Source organism: Sparassis crispa (assembly GCF_003851025.1).
Source record: "Sparassis crispa DNA, contig_000011F, whole genome shotgun sequence".
NCBI classification, from domain to species: Eukaryota; Fungi; Basidiomycota; class Agaricomycetes; order Polyporales; family Sparassidaceae; genus Sparassis; species Sparassis crispa.
This window is the reverse complement of record NW_020939757.1, coordinates 486,478-501,172: the sequence shown is the minus strand read 5'-3', so window position 1 is coordinate 501,172 and position 14,695 is coordinate 486,478. Positions and strand designations below refer to the sequence as shown.

General features: G+C 52.9%; 7 protein-coding genes and 1 non-coding gene across 8 annotated transcripts; 3 read left to right on the top strand and 5 right to left on the bottom strand.

Moving 5' to 3' along the window:
• Window positions 1-587: 587 nt before the first annotated feature.
• On the top strand, window positions 588-1,484 carry SCP_1101620 (hypothetical protein; the record flags this gene model as incomplete). The annotated part of the gene is made up of 2 exons (XM_027762597.1): window positions 588-803; window positions 861-1,484. The coding sequence occupies 2 exons, from the start codon at window positions 588-590 to the stop codon at window positions 1,482-1,484; spliced, it is 840 nt and encodes a 279-aa protein (XP_027618398.1).
• Window positions 1,485-1,630: 146 nt separating this feature from the next.
• On the bottom strand, window positions 1,631-3,964 carry SCP_1101610 (High-affinity methionine permease; the record flags this gene model as incomplete). The annotated part of the gene is made up of 13 exons (XM_027762596.1): window positions 1,631-1,816; window positions 1,876-2,102; window positions 2,157-2,321; window positions 2,375-2,444; window positions 2,501-2,726; window positions 2,780-2,871; window positions 2,922-3,145; window positions 3,201-3,237; window positions 3,289-3,390; window positions 3,444-3,567; window positions 3,628-3,676; window positions 3,729-3,776; window positions 3,826-3,964. 13 exons carry the CDS (start codon window positions 3,962-3,964, stop codon window positions 1,631-1,633), a joined length of 1,689 nt encoding a protein of 562 aa, XP_027618397.1.
• Window positions 3,965-6,225: 2,261 nt separating this feature from the next.
• SCP_1101600 (hypothetical protein) lies at window positions 6,226-7,038 on the top strand (the record flags this gene model as incomplete). Its single annotated transcript, XM_027762595.1, has 2 exons — window positions 6,226-6,378; window positions 6,424-7,038. 2 exons carry the CDS (start codon window positions 6,226-6,228, stop codon window positions 7,036-7,038), a joined length of 768 nt encoding a protein of 255 aa, XP_027618396.1.
• A 913-nt stretch (window positions 7,039-7,951) lies between these two features.
• On the bottom strand, window positions 7,952-9,704 carry SCP_1101590 (SET domain-containing protein; the record flags this gene model as incomplete). The annotated part of the gene is made up of 6 exons (XM_027762594.1): window positions 7,952-8,076; window positions 8,129-8,562; window positions 8,612-8,800; window positions 8,863-9,084; window positions 9,135-9,351; window positions 9,605-9,704. 6 exons carry the CDS (start codon window positions 9,702-9,704, stop codon window positions 7,952-7,954), a joined length of 1,287 nt encoding a protein of 428 aa, XP_027618395.1.
• A 242-nt stretch (window positions 9,705-9,946) lies between these two features.
• On the top strand, window positions 9,947-11,191 carry SCP_1101580 (Dimethyladenosine transferase; the record flags this gene model as incomplete). The annotated part of the gene is made up of 6 exons (XM_027762593.1): window positions 9,947-10,110; window positions 10,166-10,178; window positions 10,236-10,384; window positions 10,435-10,924; window positions 10,981-11,087; window positions 11,149-11,191. 6 exons carry the CDS (start codon window positions 9,947-9,949, stop codon window positions 11,189-11,191), a joined length of 966 nt encoding a protein of 321 aa, XP_027618394.1.
• Window positions 11,192-11,505: 314 nt separating this feature from the next.
• On the bottom strand, window positions 11,506-11,990 carry SCP_1101570 (Uncharacterized bolA-like protein; the record flags this gene model as incomplete). Its single annotated transcript, XM_027762592.1, has 4 exons — window positions 11,506-11,559; window positions 11,613-11,662; window positions 11,753-11,792; window positions 11,868-11,990. The coding sequence occupies 4 exons, from the start codon at window positions 11,988-11,990 to the stop codon at window positions 11,506-11,508; spliced, it is 267 nt and encodes an 88-aa protein (XP_027618393.1).
• A 123-nt stretch (window positions 11,991-12,113) lies between these two features.
• Window positions 12,114-12,203, bottom strand: SCP_t1101560. Its single transcript is given in 2 exon segments — window positions 12,114-12,148; window positions 12,167-12,203. It is a non-coding gene; the product is annotated as a tRNA-His (tRNA).
• Window positions 12,204-12,465: 262 nt separating this feature from the next.
• On the bottom strand, window positions 12,466-13,198 carry SCP_1101550 (hypothetical protein; the record flags this gene model as incomplete). The annotated part of the gene is made up of 4 exons (XM_027762591.1): window positions 12,466-12,705; window positions 12,761-12,920; window positions 12,976-13,042; window positions 13,096-13,198. 4 exons carry the CDS (start codon window positions 13,196-13,198, stop codon window positions 12,466-12,468), a joined length of 570 nt encoding a protein of 189 aa, XP_027618392.1.
• Between the last annotated feature and the right edge of the window lie 1,497 nt (window positions 13,199-14,695).

Sequence of the window (14,695 nt, the reverse complement as noted above, 5' to 3'; positions counted from 1 at the left end):
TGGGTGATCGAAGGTAATGAGAACTGCTTCGAGGTCGAACGGACTCTACAGTACTTGCCTGTGCGCCTTTCCGCCGTTTGCGAAATCTTAAAGCAAATATCGACAGGGGTGTTCACCTGGATTCCGGACTTGAGAGTATTATTTACCAGCATAGCTTCAAGCCCAGTGATACGCGGGCGCTTCAAGCTGGAGATGTGTTCCCTCGAAGACCGTCGACGTCGTATCTCCGTCTCATGAAATATTGACGGCGTCAGTCACTGACTCCGAGCGGGCACGGAGAAAGCTGTCGTTGTATTGTCCAGGTACGCGGGGCAGTGCAGCTTGGCGACTTGGGCAAGCGCTCACTCAGGCCTATCCATTGCAGGACGATTCCCGTTTGTTCAACTCGGTAATACGCAAGCTCAATTGTATGCATACATAAGTAGACAGATGATTCTGTAGTCGATGTGCACCGCTGGAATCGCCCCAATTAGCTCTCCTTTATAAAGAGTACCAGCGTTCTGCTGTCGGTGGTCACTCGCTCTCAGGGTGAGTCCGATTCGAAGTTTGCGAAGAGACAACTCTGGGCTCACATAGGTCTAGTTATCATGACAGTTCGTCCATCTTCCGATAGCTCTCTGGACGACTCAGAGGCGAAATCGGGCCCGCCAGTTTCCGCTGAGCTCAAACTCTCCCCGTCAGAGCACCCATGGCCAGCCTGCTTCTCCGCTGCAGTATCCAAGGTCCTTAGCGATGCTGAGATTCCAAACTTCCTCTGGGGCGATCTCCTCAACAGCTGGCGCGGCCACCCGCATCTGCCGAACGTGCGACCCCATCCGTCTCCCATGCGCATAGAGTGCTCATTTCTAGATTCCTAACAGGTGTGCGGATTCGTGGTCCCCAGCGAGTCTCTCGACAAAGCAGTAGACGCTATATCTCACAGCGGCCTCTCAGCCTGTCACTGCGAGGAACCCCTCCATCTCGCCGACCCGTCCTCAGGCACGTTCCTCCCGGTGCACTTCGCCGTGCCCCAGCCATACTCGACGGTCTACCTCTACCTCTGTCCCTCCTCCGTTTTGCTAGATCTCATCCCGCTCACCCCCACCCACGCGAATCCCGCCGCGCTGGAGCACGAGCGCTTCAGGGTGTCCCTGCGCGACCAGTACTCTGCCCCGCGCGCCGACACGGGTGTCTCGGCTGGCCTCGTAGGGGACACCTACGCGCTTAACGTGCTCACAGCGTCCAGCCTCGTCAAAGCCCTACTCCTGCTGGACTGCCTGTCACCGCCAGAGCGCGTCGGCGTCGGCGCGATGTACTCGTATGTTCTGCACATCATGGCTGTCAGTGATCCCGGGCCATATGATTTCGGGTCGCCCTCCTTGCAGAGCCTGTGGGAGAGGGTCTTTGTTCAAGGGGATAGGAGTGAGGAAACTAGGCGGCCGTTACTTGGGGAGATCTATGGGGAGTGGAGGGAGCGGATCCCCGCTGGATTCTATGCAGAATGATCGCTTCGAAGGAATTACGCACGAAATTTTGTGTCTAGGATCTGTATTGTCCATGTCCGTGTAAAGATATCCGCAAATCAAAGTGTACGTTCTAGTCAGAAATCCGTGAAAACCGTACAAACGTCTGTAGTACTCTACTGTCGGTCTCAGCTTTCCGCCTCCTGCGCCACGAACGTCTTCACCCTCTTTACCACCCTGCGCGGCATCCCATCCTCCCCTCGTATCCATTCTCGCACGAGCGCATATCCTCCGCGCCGCGGCAGCCACACGAAGCAGACATACCAGTATACCACGCCCACTAGGGAAATCGACGACGACACCAGGACATGCAGCTATGCGCAGGATCCCGGTTCGTCAGCAAACATACCAAGTCCATGAAAAAGCGACGCACCCAATACGGCAGCCGCTCGTATACCGTGAATCCCGGCGCCGGCGGTACGAGCGGCGCGCAGACGAGAAACACGTTCGAGAGGAAGAAGAGCAGCACGACGGGCGTGGGCGTGCGGAAGGGCGGGTCCCAGTGATAGCGTTCGTGGACAGAGAATTTCCATGGGGAATGGAGGAAGAGCAGGCCGGCGGAGACGAAGGCGTTGATAAGCGCGAACGGGTAGGCGATCACTGCGGTGCGTGGGATGTCAGCGTGTGAGATGCACTACAGGCGAAATGACTAACTGTTGAGCATGAAAAGGTAGGCGTCGCCCGGCGGGACGGTCACCACGAGAAGACAAGTGATGAACCATTGTGCGAAGAGCCCAGCAAGAGGTGCATCGAACGGCTTGTTACTCGCGAAAAATGAAGAAAATGGTAGAATCCCTTCCCGACCTAGCTCTTGGATCACTGCCAGCATGACTCGTAAGTTTCTGGTCTCTCGCCCAGTACATAGTTCTTGCCTCGACCATGCGTGAACAGAACAGCTAGCACATTCGCCAATGCAGACATCGACACGATCGCGCTGAGAGCCTGCGTAGCTCACATTCTCAAGATCAGCGCATGCAACTGCTTACTGCAGCACTCACACTCTCCGCCCGCACGCCCCAGATCTTGCCGAAGAACAGCGCAGCGACGATGCGGCCGCTGCCGAGGACCTCTTTCTTGTCCACAACGGCAAAGTACGCGATGTTCACGAGAAAGTACGCCACGGACGTGACGATGATAGCGCAGGGTGCCGCGGTCTTCATCGTCCGCACAGGGTCGCGAATCTCGGAAAGCGCATAATTTGCGTTCGAGTAGCCCGTGAATGACCTGGGCGACGGGTACGTTAGCGTTGCGACCGAGTGGTGTTCGGGCGCTCTGACCAGACTACGGTGAACAGCCCCGTCACGAATGCGCTGACTCCGCCTGTGAGTGTACCTTCCCACATGTAGTCCCACTCGAAATTTCGCGGTGGCTGTTGTCCAATCTATCGGTCAGACGTTACAGGGACAAATAAGCACGTACGTCAGACAGCTCGAAGCCAGGAACACGTGCGAGGACTGCAAGGCCGCTGGCAATGATGACGACTAGCACGAGCAATTTGAAGACACCCAGGACATTTGACACGTGAATTCCCCAGCTCGGGTGCGTGCCGTGTAGGACGAGCGCGAGTGAGATGCATAACACGCCCGCGAGACGCGTCGCCGCTGGGGCGGGAGGCACCGATGGGTTTAGTGCGTGCAGTCCATCTGAAGCTGATGGTCAGCTGTGCAAAGTGATAGTCAAAGAAGCGGAACCACATGCATTCCCCGAAGATAACGCTCGAGGTTGTTTCCCAGCCCTGAAAAGATTGAGGAACGTACCCGCCAGAGGACTGGGGTGAGATACGCACGATGAACACGGCGTACATCGCGTATACGCAAGTGACCAGAAACCTTGGCCGTCGGTAGATGAACTCCAGGTAGTTCTTCTCACCACCGTTCTTAGGCAGGCCCTGTAGACGTGTTGTTGCATATGGACATATACCAGGTGCACGACTCTACTTACCGTTCCGAGTTCGATGAACACGGCAGTACCGCACATTGCGAGGATCGCTCCGAGGACCCACATCACTAACAGCAGGCCGACGCTCCCGGATGCACGTAAAATTACGCTCGGCGTGGCAAATATACTGAATATGCGTAAAGAGTTACACCACTCAGTCCGATGGCTTTACGGGGTAAATACTTACCTCGTGCCAATGATGCGGTTGAAGATGAGAAACGCAGTACTCGTCATTCCTGTTCGTCCTCTCAACACAGGAGAACTAGATGACAGATATTTTCAGCGTACCCAACCTTCGCTTATCAGTAGGAACGTCGTCGATTGACTCTCCATTTACTGTTCAAGGTGAAACCCAGCGATGGTGAAGTGCAAATCATTGACTTACAGGCAAGTAACTGCGGCTCTTCATAATCTCCTACCCAATTTTCCGAGTCTGCGCCTTCTCGGGCTTGCACAGGCAACAGCGGCTCGTCTTCAAATACTTGTGAAGTATTTCCGAGCGACGAAATGTTGCGATCCGCCATACTAACTTCCCTCAGTTATTTGGACGGTAATGGTGACTTCGAGAAGTTATCCACCGACACCGGGATGCACCAGAGAGAGGAAGATATCGACGCAAAAGTAGCACAGCATATCCATTCTGTTTCTCCATAAGCAACCGGGAGATAACGTCGAATCTTTATTAGCTCGCGCGACCACTGGCAATGCCCGGCTCACACTTTGTGCCGGCTCGGCACGCAAGACGCCTTAGCCTACCGGTTAGAATTTCAATTTTGTGTGTTTCACTGCTAAGTGCAAAGTCAGAAGTAAAATCGGTAGATGGTTGTCTTGTCTCTCCCGAGCTCCATGTTGTTTGTGTTGCGGTATATATATTATAAATACCGAGTCCGCGGGAGTACCTCATGTGCTTGGCAAGCTCTAACAGCCGAGTGAGTAGTAGTGTTCAGCCTCACCATACACTAACAAAAATGTTTGTCGCTTTCCTGCCAGTGACAGCGCGCTCGCAAACTTGAAGTCGGTGCCTCGCTGAAAACATCGATGAAGACCAGTGGGGAGGAGAATAGCTTGCATTCTTGCGGGTCAGCTCTACCACCATCCCTCGAAGTTTGAAAAATGACTTGTCGACCGCTTCTACGATCATATATACGGCGTTCTACAAAGCATGACCATCCTAGAAGGATGAGCCAGGGGCGGTCCGTTGTGTGCTGAAAACCGCTTCCTTGAGGTGCTTGTCACGGTATTGCAAAGGAGACTCGCAAGAGTTCTTCAAGACCTTCCGAAGGCCGTTAGATGCGATCGCTACCCTTACATCTCCGAGTCTTCGAGGGCCATGCCAAGTATCTGGCGGCATGGACGTCACTCGCGTTATTCTTGGGTTTCTCTGCGTGATTATCAACTTTTCTAGGTGAATCGTTCTTATTCTGCAATGCGATGTAGGATAATCGGGATTCCCTGGCGTCCGCAACTCCGGTGTCTATCGGTGTTCGTCGGGCTACGATGTTGGGTTGCCAAACAAACGCGAATTTGAACTTCGAGGTATTCGGACAATTTTAATCTGGCTAAATCAATGTCATTGATTTAGACAAGGCAATTCCCATAACTCTGCGATTTTCCTGAAGACATCCGGTTCATTATTTCCGGATTAGTCTATTCAGAATCCCGGTTTACACAGAAACCCCCCCTGCTTTTGGTAATTTCGTGATGGCTCTGAGAAAATTCGAAGACGCTCAATGTTTACCAGCGATCTCCCGGGTCCGCTGTCGAACTCAGCGAGGGCGCACACATTCGCCGCGCGCTGGCGTGCGTCGGTGTCTCCGATGTCATTCGTCGGGTGCCGCTTATCGCCTATTGCGTCGAGTAGTGGTGTCCCATTGTTGTTAAGGTGAGATGAAAAGGCTTTGTATCAAGTGGGCATCTTGACACACAGAACCAAAGAGATAGCACACACCAAAATTCAGCGGCTGGTCATTGCTCATCGTCTCCAATGACGATGCGGACGCGGTCCGCCCTGTCAAGGACGCGCGGTACTCGGTGTCAATGGTTGGCGCCGTCGTTGGCGTCAATTGATCTTTTTTTGATGGTATTTCCATCTTCGCATTTTTCTCTTCAGCGGTTCCGGGGGAAGGTGGGTTTATTTTCCCCCGGGGGGTTTCTAAATAGACTAATCCTTGATTTCCTGGTACCGTTTTACAGTACACGGCGCCACAACTTGGCATGCCTAGCAGGCTCTATATGTATCTAACACATTTAGCAATCCAGCCTCTGCAGAACATCGCCAATACACAAGGCTATATTACTTCTTCCGTACAAGTCCTCGAAGTGCCACCTTATCGTTCCGCACATGTCACATTCTGGCAGTGCACCGATGTCGGACTCAAGAGCTTGTGCGACGCTAACCTACTGAAAGTACGTGTCTCCAATACAGCTTGTGCTGAGAAACTGTCTAAACAATATCATATGACAGTCCCCATCACTGCGTGTATGCCTCAGAGGGGTGCCGCATGATCACACTGCACTGAAGTTGGACGACATATTTGAATAGACGACAAGGTTCATCAATGACTAGGCCCGATGGAAGTGCCACAACGGTGCCTTCCTGAGTACACCGACATCGGAACCTTCAACTGCATACAGGAGCGCGCTCCGTGCCGTCTGCGTCAAGCTAACACATGACAGTCCGATGCCGCGGAAAATAGGGCCTCGCAATTGTCAATATAGGCTCGTTTTGGCATCCTCAGGAGTATAAATCGCAATCCCGCTCTGCTGGGAATGATCAGCAACTTCAATGTCCAACCCCAACCGCAAGCCCACGCAACACGACCTCGTCCTCGCCGCCCAAGAGTTCAACCAGTGGTTGAAAGAGGCAGCAGCCGGTGGGGTCGCATTTCTATGCGGTGGCCTCGCACTCTCACTGTACGGAAATGTGAGACAAACGGAGGTAAGCCCGCCTAGCCTGCTCAGATTCAAGTCTGACCTAGTACAGGATGCCGACTTGGCTCTCGACCTCTCTCTCACCCACCGGGATGGAGACCCAAAGAAGCATTACGACACGAATCAGCTGAAGGCCCTCGCTGCACACGATCCCAAGCATCGCTTCATCGTCGGGCCCAAAATCTATATCATCTTGTACGCCAATGATGCGGCCAAGAAGCTCTATGTCCAGGTCGACTTCATCGACGCCGCCTTATTCTACAGCCCCTGGGATCCAGCCCAAATGATTGACCACGACCCAAGGCTCCCTGTTCCGTGCCTCACCCTCCCCACCCTCCTCGTGGGGAAGATCAAGAGCGCGCCCGAGCGGAACCAGCCCAACGAGAATGAGCGCATCATGAAGCAGGCGAACGACATACAGGATGCCAATTTCGCGGTGGGAGAGTGTCTTCATCGCGAGCTCATCCTCGTGAAGGCTCAGGTGGAGCATCTCGGGAGGGATGAGAAATTAGTTATCGCAGTGCTCGAGGACTTCTTCAAGCTCACCACGAAGCTCGAGAAGGAGAGACGCCTGCCCAGCATGGCTAAGCTCCGCTCGAACTGGGCAGAGATCGTGCACAAGAGTGGCCTCCCCAAGGCTTACGGCGACGTTGCAACAAAGGTTTAGGTATGTCTCACCATCTAACTCCGGTAGCATATATTAATTCATGACGGGAAGGATATAGGGGCAATGCGAACTTGCATTTCAATCGTTCGGGTGCATTGTCGTGCACCACCTCTCTTTCTATCTGGGTGGTAGCTTTTTACGCTAAGCTTTGACGTACCCGCATCTCCCTCATCCTGTTGTAACCCTACTACCATTGATTCCCTTCTGAGAGATACAGTCGCCGTATCAGGTGTATGGACGAGATGCTTCTCGTACGTCACACCTTTCTTGTTGACCAACATGTAATTGTATACGATTATGAGCTCGATTGTCATACTACTCGGTACTTGATTTCTGAACCTCGCGATCTTGGCACTAGGTCCTGTACTATGCTGCCCAGCGCACCGTTACACATCGCGGTCACATGCTGGCTCATATCCTTGCACGTGATCGCGGCGAGCCGCAGAACCCGACCACTTTCCTCGCACTGGTAGTTTAAACGCGAGAACGACTGTGCGGGAGTGCTGCAGCGTAGGCACGGCGACATGTTTTAGCAAGTCACAAAGCGTCAGCTGGCGAAGCGTAGGAGATGACGTACTCATAAACATCGTCGTTGACAGGGATTAAGGACTCAAGATCTGCATTACGCTCATGGCTAGTCGATAGCGGAATGAGTCAACACTTGTGATTCACAGCCACACCAGGTAGTTCGAAAAGCGTTCCCTTCGTTCATGCGGGACATGAAAGTCTGGAGCCATCCGGGGCACCGCACAAGCCTCTCATCATATTGCAACCGCTTCCTTATCGGCCATTTCATAGATACGCTAAGCTAAACACAAGCAACTGTACGACGTGTCGGAACGCGAGTGCGGCCCTCCCAACGTCCAGTTAGAATGAGTAGTCAGCTGGTGAATTGAACGTTATGATCTTGAACTCATTCATGTTCCTCCTCGTCGCCCTCTTCCACGAGATCGAGGCCCTGTTCCTTCGCATCTTCGAGCGCATGCATCTCCATGTCTTGCGCGAACTGTATAAGAGATTGCAAGATATCTCGTTGGCCTAAATATATCGGTAAAACAAAAGTCTGCAACGATCGACATTGAAAGCGTACCTTCAAGGTAGTGCTCCAGCATTACTGCAACCTCCGGTCTTATGGACCCGGCCTCCGCACTGGGGGAGGATGGCAACCGTGCAAGCAGGTCCTGCGCCATGCCCAGCATCTCCGCAGCGTAAAGCTCGTCCTCGACGTCGACATCGTCGTCGTCAGGACCTGCACCCTCGCGTACAGCTCCGAGGATGGCGTCCCATACAGGCTCCGCCCCGCGCGCGCGCCTGCCCACCTCGAACTTTGTCTGCAGAGCGTTCTGATTTGGCGTTGGTGCAGGAGCCGCGCCGCCGATTTTTAACACGATAGTGTCATCCGGATTTTGGGGGAGCGAGAAGCCATAGCCTAGGATGAGCTCTGCGTTAGGCTTGGGCCCGTAGTTGTTGCAGAGCTCGGAGCCGCGCGGGGTGGAGTTATGTAGAACCAGGGAAATTTCTTTCCTTAAGGGCGAATCAGCACAAGAAGTATTCTACCTTCACTGACACGTACTCGTCAGGAGCATGCGCCCACGAGACAACCCACGAGACCGGCAGAGCGCGAGCATGGTTGAGAGAGTCGATGCCTGGGAGAAGAACAGGATGCGAGGACGGCGTGGACACAAGTGACGGGTTCGTCGATAGAAGCGCTGAGGGGAATGCGCGGGACGATAGATATGTGGATGCGGTTAGATAGCGTTCCCTGTATTTAGTGATGTCAGTCGGTAAATATGTTACGCGAATGACATTGGTTGAAACAATAACCAGGTAAATTCATTCCCCCATGCTGAGTTCGCAGACATAGTTGCCGTGTGACATTGCGTCCATTCCGCCCGCCAATCCCGTTGGCGATCAAGGGTTGCGCCAAATAGATTCGATCCCTTGAGGGCTTCCAGCTCGGAGGTTCGAAAATGCAGCGGAGTGAAAAGCTTAGTGGGAGATGGCAGTGTATTCAGGTACGGCCAATGACCTAAGACTAGCGGAGAGCTGAACGCGTTCAACGAAATGAACCACGAGACACAGTAGAACATTGTCACCTTGACTGACCGAAGACCCAATGCATGCATATGTACGCGCAAATCAGTTGTCTCTCAGACCATTCATCGAGGGTGTTCGTAGGCCCGCTTGAGCGAATCAACTCATTGAGTGCGCGTTTCGACAATTCAGGCGTGATGGCTAACGAGAATGGGCATGACACAATGGTCGTATCGGCGGGGATATCTTCGCGGGCGATGACCGAGAATCCAGAAGGCACTGTTAAATATCGTCATCTAATCAGAGGTCTCAATACTCTGGTTCCAAGAAGTTCAAAGGTTGTCCACGGCATCTTTCGGCCGTAAAAGAGGAAGATAAGTTTTGTCGCTCCACCTCCACTGCGATCGCTGCAACCAGTAGCGCGTCTCCAGTTCGAAACAAACTCGATGGAGCACGGATACAAGGCGCAGCGGCCACATATATTTCCGATACATTCTACGACACTCCAATTAGTAGTCGTAAGTTCACTCACCCGTTGCGAAGAGGACATCGGGGTGTAATCGAGCGCCGTTCTGAAGCAGCCAGGTCCTGAACTCGATCACAATTTCGGGTTCGGGTCCAGTTGGATCCATTAAGGATCTGAGCAGAAGAGTTAAAACCAATGCACGTTAACTGCTGTATATCAGTATACCTTAAGAAGGCGCTTCAATCCGTAATCAACTTCACAAATATCGGGTTCTACCACTCGGACAATTGGCTGTTTTGGACGTATGCCATGATCATTCGGGCGCTTGAAGGATAGTAGGCGCTTCTGATTATACACGTGACTCAAACTTGCACCCGTAAAGAAATATTGACCTTCATACCCTCCGCCATGCCTCGAGCGACGTCTGACCGCTTTTCCCGCGCCCATCAGCCCTCACCGAAGGCCAAGAGCTCAGCTGATTCTGCCGGCTCTTCGTCCGGAGTGCGAAATCCGATTTTTAATACCGAGCGTTTCGGCCAACATATCCTCAAGAACCCACAAACCGTCCAAACGTGCGTCTGCTGCTCAATCATTCTGCGTCAGCCTGAAACTCATATGCTTGGCTAGAATTGTTGACACGGTGAGTGCCTAGCGCTTAAGGGTTGTCGAGATATTGACGTGATTGGTATGTGCACAGGCGAATTTGCGTCCGACGGATAATGTGCTAGAAGTTGGTCCTGGTACTGGTAACTTAACGGTGCGAATATTAGAAAAGGCAAAGCATGTTACAGCGGTAGAGATGGATCCTCGTATGGCGGCAGAGCTCACGAAGCGAGTGCAAGGAAAGTGAGTCGCGTCTCCGTGGGCTTGGTTCCCCCTCCCACATTACCTTGTAGGCCAGAGCAGCGCAAGCTCGAAATCATCATCGGCGACTTCGTGAAAGCTGACCTGCCCTACTTCGACGTCTGTATCTCCAATACGCCGTACCAGATCTCGTCCCCGCTCGTATTCCGCCTGCTCTCGCACCGCCCCCTCTTCCGCATCGCGATCCTGATGTTCCAGCGGGAGTTCGCTGCGCGGCTTGTCGCGCGCCCGAGCACGGAGCTCTGGTCGCGCCTTTCCGTGAACGTGCAGCTGTATGCCAAGGTCGACCTGGTGATGCACGTCAGCAAGAACAATTTCCGTCCGCCGCCCAAGGTTGAGAGCAGCGTCGTCCGCCTCGTCCCCCGCGACCCCCCGCCGCCCGTCGAGTTTGGCGAGTTCGATGGCCTGGGACGGATCGTGTTTTCTCGCAGGAATAAGACGATACATGCGAATTTTATGGCGAAGGGTGTCATGGAGATGCTCGAGAGTAATTGGAAGACATGGGCCTCGCTCAATAACGTAGTGAGCACGGTTACTGATCGTTGTTCTCATATGTCATTAATACAGAGACCCCCCAGATCGTTGAAGACAAGGTCAACATGAAGAAAAAGGTTGAGGAGGTTCTTGAAGAGACAGGCTATGCGGAGTGCCGTGTCGCAAAGATGGACATCGACGATCTGCTCAAGTACGCCTTACCTTCTGCTATTTGTTCGCCATCTTATTCACTTCGCTCCCTATTTTCACAGACTGCTATCAGCATTCCACGATGCCGGCATCCACTTCGCGTGACGAAGCATTCCCTAACCCGAAGATGTGCTGTGAGGAGTTCTTCTACTAACTTATCGCTTTTTGCTTCCTTGTGGTGTGTATGCAGCCTCAAAAATATTCCAGCTTATGGGCAACTCATGATGATATTACATCACAGCATTTTCCGCAGATCTTTCTCAAACGATTACGTTCTTAGTCCTTCGCAAATCAAGGATCACCGACCAGTTCTGCCTTCGAAGGCCAGAATGCCACATCCCCTTTGGACTTTCCCGTCATTAAAAATTGGATAGTTGGACGGGCGAATGTACCTTTCATCGGCGTCACTGGAGCTGCTATCACGCAGACGCTTTCTCCTGCTGTGCCTGGTACTGCGTCGGCGTGAGCGTTTTCTGTCCAGCAAAAACAATCAGCTCAGGCTTTCTAACCGCGACACGGTGCCCACCTGAGAAAACGCGTGCATCTGCGAGATCTGATCTTTCAACAATTCATTGACTGCGACGATTTCCCCGCATCGCAAGAATCAGCATGAGTCACACAAACCACGGACGATAAGTTGAGAAACGAAAAAAAGGGAGGACGCACTGAAACGATGTCTCGCGAGCGTGTTCTTCCCTTCGAACGCCTGCGCGAAACGATGGGGTCAGCTTCTACGACGTCGAGGCGATCGTGCACGCTATGGCGCGTGACATCAGCCCACCTCGCTCACGATGAAGACCGCATAATTCTCGCCACATCCGCTCGACTGGTCAGTGATCTGGAGGTGGGTGACTGCGATGGCGGAGCGAATAGCGCGCTCTAGGTCGGGAGAAGAGATGGGCATTGGCCAGAGCTCGCTGAGGGGGGAATATTGGGGGCGGCTGGTGGGGGTTATCTGATAAGTGCCAACGTAATCTGATAACATCTGCCTACAACCTGACAGGACAAAAAGATTATCCGATACGAATGTTCCTAGAGGGATTCGAGCCCTCGTCTTCACGGTTTCGTCCCTTCACAGGCCCACAACGTGATGATCTAACCACTAATCGATAGGAACCGATATTCCAATGGATTCTGCAATATATTAATGGCCCGTAAGAGTCAAGTAAAAGTGGAAACGAACGTGGGCGTTAAACGAATGACAAGGTATACAGCACACGCGGTATAGAAAGTAAAATATCGACGAAAAATGAGACGTAGTCCTTGTGAGACCCTAAAAAATGATAACGGTGACAACGGAGCGGGAGAAATGGTGCACGACAATAAGTCCACGACTACCCGATAGATCTTTTAGCCCTGGACGCTTCTGCAAGCACCGCCTAAGCCATCAGCATTCCGAGCGCAGCTGCAATCGCGGCGATTCCACTGAGGGATGCGGTCAGGCTGACAGCGCCGCTCTTGCTGCTGGTGGGGGTCGATGTGGAAGCGGACGAAGAGCCACTGGAGGTGCCCGTGGCACCAGAGCTCGTAGCTGACCCGACGCCGCTAGGGGTAGCGGAAGAAGCAGGGTACGCAGAGCCGAGGGCCTTGATCTCGAACGGTTGAGAGGTAGCGTAAACCTAAGACGCGGCTTAGAAATGACTAGTCTACGTATTGAATACGCGTAGGACTCACGTTCGTGTTGTTGAAAGGATCGGCGAGCTGGATGGTGTAGCCGGTCGCGGCAGGCTGGGCAGCCTCGTTCTGGGTTATGGTCTCAGAGCAGTCGTAGTTGTTCTGCTGGGAAAGGATAGCCAGAGGCGACGAAAGGATAGTAGGATTGGAGTTGGCGATGCTACCAAAGAGGACACAGTCAGACCAAAAATCGCATGGCCAAAGGAAATCCTCACAGGATTGTAAAATTGGTATACGGCGAGGTCTTGCAAGTCCACTCTAGGGTATTGAGCGACTGTGCAACTTGGGACGTTTGTCGTTTCAGCGAAGCGAGTGCGAGTGTAGAGATAACTCACCCCACCAGAGGCCCGGACCACCTGGAGTGATGATCTCGAGCTGGGCGGCAGCTCCACCGACAAGGGCAGCGAGCGAAGCAATGGATGCAACAGAGAACTTCATCTTGAGGATAAAAGAGAAGGTGAGTGCTTGCAGCGGAGGAAGGGACTTGCTAACGATAACAACAAGTGGGAAACCGGTTCGACACGGGGGAAGATGGCTGGCAAGAATGGCTAGTTCGAGCGGAGATCCAAGACGGCTTCGTGCCGACTCAAGCCTGGAGTCCTCCTGCAGCCCAGGTCTTCCCGACGTACCGAACAAGCGGCGCGCAATATTTGATCGCAACGTCTCGTTACATGGACATCTTCAGAGTACCGTCACGGTACGTTCCATCCAATGTTTGCAGTACTCGCTGCGCAGGGTGTGAGCAGTGCTCACATGGCCTGTTTCGATCGACTTGGTTGCGGTCGGCTTGCCTGAGATCGACGTATGCTCCTCTCCCTTGTCGATGAGCACGACGATCCACTCAAGTTCATGGCGCCCTGTGCCTGTGCTAGATTCCTGTGCAAGAACCTGATTTATCTCTTCTCTGCGTCCGCGTGTGCGATCGTGGTCTTGTTGAGGGCGGTCTTGTCTGAAACCCATGCTAACGTTCACTCTCTCCAACAACCACGGAGCAGCGGTGTCTGCACTGCACTGGCGCTAAACAGTTGTCCTCACTTGGTCCGATTCACATCCCCATGTCTCTCTACTCAGTCAACCCCCCCAACATTTCCCATTCAATTTCATCACCCTCGACTCGGAGCTCGAGGGTAAGTTGCACAGGATATCCTCAGTATCGGACTTCTCTTGGGAGACCACATCATTGACCTTCATAATGCCCTCATGATCGCTTGGAAGGCAATCGTTGGGCGCTGACTGGGTGTGTGGTTGCGTCCGAGTTCTCTGTGTTCCGAATTGCTTCCTTCACGCCTTGACAGGATTCTGTATGTCTACATGCATCTGTGGCTGCCCTGAAGCACGGACTTTCTGTTGCTGCGAAGACGAATATTGTCACCTCCATCTATCTGGCTGATGATTTGCTTATACTTGTCATTTTGCTTCGACGAGTGGAGCATGTATTACCGTAGCGTTCGTCCAAGCTGGACGTATTTATTTTTATCAAGTTTTCTTCAACTCGTTGAAGACTAGCTCGACGCACTAAACGTCTCTGATCTCTGACAAGTGCTTACTGCTTGCCCGAAGAACTTGAGAAGGTCTCCCTCGACATGATCCTGAACGCATGACCTTTTCTGAGATCCGCAGTGCGTACCACCTTCCGCATGTCTTTAATTTCCTTCTGATCCTTCCACTGTACGGATAGATCTGCACATTGGAGGCACAGGTCGAGCAGAGGAAGGCTCCATATTTGCCTTCGCCTTTGTGCAGACGCCGGATCCCGCCTCAAGGCTTCTTGCTGTTACCTGCTCAACGGTCATTACCGACTTCCCAGCCCCTTACGGATGCTCTGGTCAATGTATTGCTGCACCCTTACACGTGTGCAAGGCTCTGATAAGGCCAGGATGCTCTCTCCATGACCATCGTTTGCGCTCAGACCGTACCACTTAAACTCGGGCTCTT